Source organism: Nicotiana tabacum, chromosome 7, assembly GCF_000715075.1.
Source record: "Nicotiana tabacum cultivar K326 chromosome 7, ASM71507v2, whole genome shotgun sequence".
NCBI classification, from domain to species: domain Eukaryota; kingdom Viridiplantae; phylum Streptophyta; class Magnoliopsida; order Solanales; family Solanaceae; genus Nicotiana; species Nicotiana tabacum.
Window position 1 is genome coordinate 168,393,319 of NC_134086.1, and position 6,000 is coordinate 168,399,318.

Genomic DNA, 6,000 nt, shown 5'->3' on the forward strand with positions numbered 1-6,000 from the left:
GTGAATAGTTAATGAAAGGTAAAATTAAGAGATGTATTTTATGAAAGAGTTTTAACTTTTAACCTAAACTTGTATTAGTACCCGTGCAATGCGCGGACAAAAATCATGTCAAATTGTGATGTAAATTGTTTGAATCATGTGCGAATAACCTTAAAATATAAACCTCTGAGATAAAAATTATAAATTAGATATTAATTACGAAGAAGGATATGAAATTATTGTTTAATCTCGTAGTACACAACCTTTTTTTTTTTAATATATATTTGTAGTAGCATAACCCTTATTTTTAGTACTTGCATTTCGTTTCGCTGTCAATATTAAAGAATACTAAACATGTCATGTTATGATCTGTCTTGTTTGAGCATATTAGATAATATTATTTTAATAAAATTCTTACTACCACTTTGTTTTTATTTGAAAGTCAAATATGTCTTATTTATCACATCATTTTTATGCAAATTATTTTTTGGTTCTTTTCTTATAGTTATTGTATTATTTATTATTTAATATTATTATACTATTACATAATTTTTATTAGCTTAATAATTAAATTAATGTATTGCTTATTATCCTTTAATAGTCTTTAATAAATATAAATATTTTATTCTTGAAATTTGATATAATTTTACGTTTGTAACCACTTATTTCGGAATTTTTTAATCATTTAAATTTAAAGTAATATTTTAAACTATAATTTAATTATTTTGTTTTTAAATTAATTTAAAGTATAAGTATCCTCACACTGCCTCTATTTTTTATGCATTCTCTTCCCTACTACAATATTTTAATTAGTTTTTATATTAATGTTTCACCTATAACAAAAATAATATCATATTTTATTTTAAATTATAACTTTGAATTAATTTATTTGATTATTATATTCCAAGTGTATTGAGTTCTCTTAGTAATTATTTTTGTATTAAATGCAGTTAAATTTTCTTTCTTTTTTATCGTTAAGATGCAAATTTAATTTTTAATTTTATTAGTAAAATTACCTATATTAGAATTTTATTTTGTATTTTTAAAATTTTATTTTAATCATAAAAAATATTTCTTAATCATTTTGAACCTATTATATTTGAATGTTGTAGCAATATTTTCAGTGTCATATTATTTCTTTATATAAATTTTCTTTCTTTTTTAGTTTTAAGATACAAAATTAATTTTTAATTTTTATTAGTAAAATTACCTATATATAAATTTATTGTTTATTTTTAATTTTTTATTTTTTATTTTTTATTTTATTTTTCATAAATAAGACTTCAATTTTGTGGTATTATCTATAGTTTGAGCATTCTCATCATAGTTTTAAGAACTTTAATCTCAAATAGTCTTTCCCTTTCATTTCGATTAGTACATTTTTAATAATTTAACGTAATTTTACTATTTTTTAAACTGATATATAGTCTTATTACGTTTTTGTGTGGCTTTTCATTAACTTGTAACTTTATTTAATATCATTATCAACTACTATTATTTAATATAATATAGATAAATATATAATTTTTTAATCATTAAATAAATATTTATTTTGATTTAAAAATATTGCTTGAAAATTTTAAATTATTTAAATTTTAATAATATTTTTAAGTATTGTATATTTACTTTATTTTATTTTCTAAACTTATGATTTATACATATCCTCACATTATCTCTAATTTATTTTTATTATTCAATATTATTAGTTTTTGATTTTGTATATTAGACTTGAGTTACGTGGACTTACCCATATTATAACTTTTCTTATCACGATATAAAAGACTTTCTTATCTCAAATTTAATTATTTTTACCCTTTTTCTCTATGATAAAAAATCTGAATTTATATTTTTTCTCTATTTAGTCTTTATTTTTTATATTATATTATTCAATTCCTAATATTAATACATTGTCATGTGAATTTTTATTAGCTTGTTTGAATTTAATATATATTTCTGTCACACTTATTCTAATATAATATAGATAAAAATTAAATAACTTTCCCATCTCAACTTCAAATATTTTTTTATCATTCTATTTTCTAAATTGGACCGCATTTTAAAAATTCATGTTATGCTTTCAAACTTAAACTAACTAAACTCAATTCAAATATTAATCATATAAAAATATTTTCTTAATTGTTTGAACCCATTATATCTAAATAATATAGTAATATTTACGTATAAAATATTTGTTTGCCCGATTTATCAATATTAATATGACTTTATTATTCTTGTTATTAAAATATTTTTACTGATTCTTTAATTTTTTTTCTTACCTTATAAATAATTTGTATACTTTATATAAGATCTTATTTTGCTGCTTGAATTTTTAAATTTTTTAAACTCAATAAATCTTTAATATCTTAAGTAAATTTTAGTTTTATTTTATATTTTAACTTACTCCAAAATATAAATAATCATAAGTTATCTCAATTTACGTATCTCTATATTTTTTATTTTTTCTATTATATTTATAGATACAAATATACATATAAATATAAATATAAATATAGATATATAGATTAGATTTGTCTAAGATCTATTTAGATTATGTATAGGATTCATTAAACTACTTCCATTAATTATGTTTCTATTTATAATTCCTAATTATTAATGTTGTCCTAAAATTGCCAAGTGGCTCCATTTTAGCTTGCCACTTGGCTTAACCACAATGCATACTACTCTCCTTTTAATATAATATAGATAAATGACATTTTATAAACATTTTTTGAAAGAGTTAGTCCATATACCTTAAATTGCATGATCTATCTTAAGAATCAACCAATCTCTTTATCATTCCTCTTCTATTTCAATTGCTCGAACCTTAAAGACTTGTTCAGCTTCATTTTCTTCATTGATTTTAAATTCTGTGGAATAACATTGTATATATGTTTTGCCACACCAATGAAGTTGGCATACAATAATAAATAACTTCAAATCATGTTTGAATGTTTAGAATGCAAGCACACCAAATGAATATAACCTTACCACATGTAAATTGAAAAATAGAGTGAGAATCTACTATAACCATTTAAATTACCAAAAGATTATAAAAATCTTCACTTATCAATTCTTTTCTATGTTCTTATTACCTTAAGAACAAAGTGAGAATATACTATAACTAGATAAATTGCCCAATTCAAGTAAAAGTACATAACTTAAATCGTTAGGCAATTATTTTCATTTCTATAATCTTATGAGTTTAACTTATATTTATTGATGTAGAAAAAATTTACACTATCATGCCACATTATTAATATGCCTTATATCAAGATTATATATCTCATTTTTATAGTGTTACATATTACCTAATAGTGTAAAAAGTTTTTCGCAATGTTGAATGTATAAGTTAAACTCTAGTCATATTACTTCCATGTCGATAGTTTCCTGGCATTTCAGATTTTTTTTGTTTCTCATCCAGCGTTTGGTATGCGTATTGGAGCCCGACTATATCCGGATTCGTGCCGGGTAGGGCCTCACTCGGGGGGTAGCGCTCCCTACCAAGGATTTTTCCATACTCGGAGCTCGAACCCGAAACCTTTGGTTAAGGGAGCAGTTCCATCCAATGCACCACATCCTTTGGTGGTGGCATTTTAGATTCTAATTCACATGTTCTGTAGTGATATAGAAGGATATCAAAGGGGAGAAGGGGTATACAGAAAATTAACAAAATATTCAAGAATTTATGATTATAGTAAATATATAAAATATGTCCATCAAAAGTATGCATGCATGAAAAGGACCTAAGAGAGAATTGATATGAATAGAGAAAAAACAAATAGTGCAGATTTTCTGTCTTTTCTCCTCTCTCTATCTCTGCTTTCCAGTAGTAGTAGACTACACTCCTGCAAAAAAAAGCCAGTCCTCTTCTCTGCCAACTGCAACCACCAGCTAAGCTCTTCTTTTCTTTTTTTCCATTTTCATGTAATTTTTGAAAATGACATTAAAGGTAAATACTTCTGAATATCAATAAATATTATTACCACCATAGTTGGTAATAAGAAAGAAAAGAGATAAATCAGGTGATTGATTTTAATGAGGACTACCAACAGCTTCCACAAAAACTCTGCTAATTGAAGATGCCAATTTCATTTGCTGTTCTTGTACTCTGCTTTTCTTGAAAACAGGAAAATATGAAGATGTTGACTCCAAATCCCATGAATCATTTGAACTTTCTGAACTGTAAATTGGATCAATTACACCACTTGGGCTATGACTAGGATTCTCATATTTGCGTTTGTGTGAAATGGGCTTAGAACACACTTCTGATATGAGTTCAAAGCAATTATTCACTTTCTCCTGTGTACAGTAAATGGTTGCAGTTAATTCTCTGGAATATACTCATACTATAACATTTAATGGCTGTTTTTTTCACCATGTTGGGGTGTAACAACATGAAAGAATAAAAAGAACAAAAAACAGTAATAATCAAGAAAATGGCAAAGACAAATTAATAAAACTAACCTTGTTAATTTTGAGAACCCCAAGAAGTTGATTTTGGTAGTCAACAGAATTACAAGGCTCAACTTGATGAATAACGTGAAGCATAATTGCAGTGGCCAATACAGACGGCATATAACGTACGAATCTACAATCTGTATTATTAGGGCAAAGATGTCCAAAAATCAAAAGGGGTTTCTTCTGTTACTTTTCTTGTTACTTGTTATCATCGAAAAATCTAATCTTTAGTCAAAACAAGATTCCGCAACAGCAACTCAAAAAAGAACAAAAAGAAAAAAAACTGATATGAGTTCAATAATTACCAGCCATAATAGAGAGGAGGAGATTTTCACATCTTCTAAGAAATTCCCAGTGAATATTATTTCTTAGCCCAAGCCTCCTTATAATATGATCAAGAAATGAAAGTGGGGTCACTGGATTCATCCTCCATTTTAGTGAAGACAACACTAAAAGCTCCATTCTTTGAATAGTTTTTGCCTCAAACACATATTTAGCATCCTCCACCTGTAAAAATCAACATGTTTTATAAAATAAAAAATTCAAGAATTTGATAAAATAGAGAAGTTAGAAAAAAAAGGTTATTACTTGAAAATCTAAAAGAAGAGGAACTTGAGTTTCTTCAACTTTAGCAGCTAAAGAAAGACAAGTAACAGCAGCAAGTTGAATCATCCAAGGTTTATCTTTCTGATAATGAAGACTAGTCAGAAACCTGTCAAAGTAATTTATGGCTAAAACGGCAGTCAAAGCAGAGAAACCATAATAACCATTCACTTTTAAAATCCATTCCACAGAATCAACACGGGCAGAACAGAGTAAAGAGTCATCTTGAAAACTGTTAAACCAACAATGGGTTTCTTTTTCTTTAGAGAAAAGTGAAAGAAGCTCTTCATCTTCCCAAAATAAATCTTGTTCCAACAAAAGCAAAGGTAATAAAGAATTAGGCTTTGTTGTTGTTGTTGTTGTTGTTGTTACTTCTGAAGAGAGTGGTGTAATAATAGTCTCATCATCTACTAAATCTCCCCATTTTTCTTCTTCTTCTTCACAGTAAAGAGCATCTAAAAGAAAAGATTGAGATAGTTCTTGTTGCTCATTGTGTTCTATTGCCATCTTCTAGTAAGAAGGAAGTAGAAGAAGAGATGTATATAAATCTCTTTTTCTCATTATACAAAACAAAGCTTTTTCACCATACTCATTTTCCTCTCTATTTTGTCTGATTGTGTGTTGTGGGAGGTGTGAAGAGAAGAAGAGAGAAAAGCTATAGGAGGAGGAGTACACAGAGACTCGTTTCTCAAAAACAGAAAGAAAAAAGAAAGAAAGATAAAGGAAGAGAGAAAAAGAAAGAGATTTTATCAGAGTGGATGTCACGCTTGTCCTTTCTTTATATGTAGTAAAATAGGAGTATGTATTTTGATTTGAGGTTAGGACTGAAAGGAGGAGATTTCGATGATTTTTGTTTGGGGGCTTTGGGTTTTTACCTTTACTTTCTCCACTTTCTTGGTATTGGAATGGTAAAAATAAAATAATACTAGTAGCAGTGTAGGATATGTATAAAGATACAAA

General features: G+C 26.3%; 1 protein-coding gene across 1 annotated transcript; it reads right to left on the reverse strand.

The window, feature by feature from the left end:
• Window positions 1-3,642: 3,642 nt before the first annotated feature.
• On the reverse strand, window positions 3,643-5,737 carry LOC107792202 (cyclin-D3-2-like). The gene is given in 4 exon segments (NM_001325537.1): window positions 3,643-4,278; window positions 4,444-4,574; window positions 4,743-4,944; window positions 5,026-5,737. Coding segments are annotated over 4 exon segments (1,122 nt in total). The 5' UTR covers window positions 5,548-5,737; the 3' UTR covers window positions 3,643-4,011.
• Window positions 5,738-6,000: the final 263 nt, after the last annotated feature.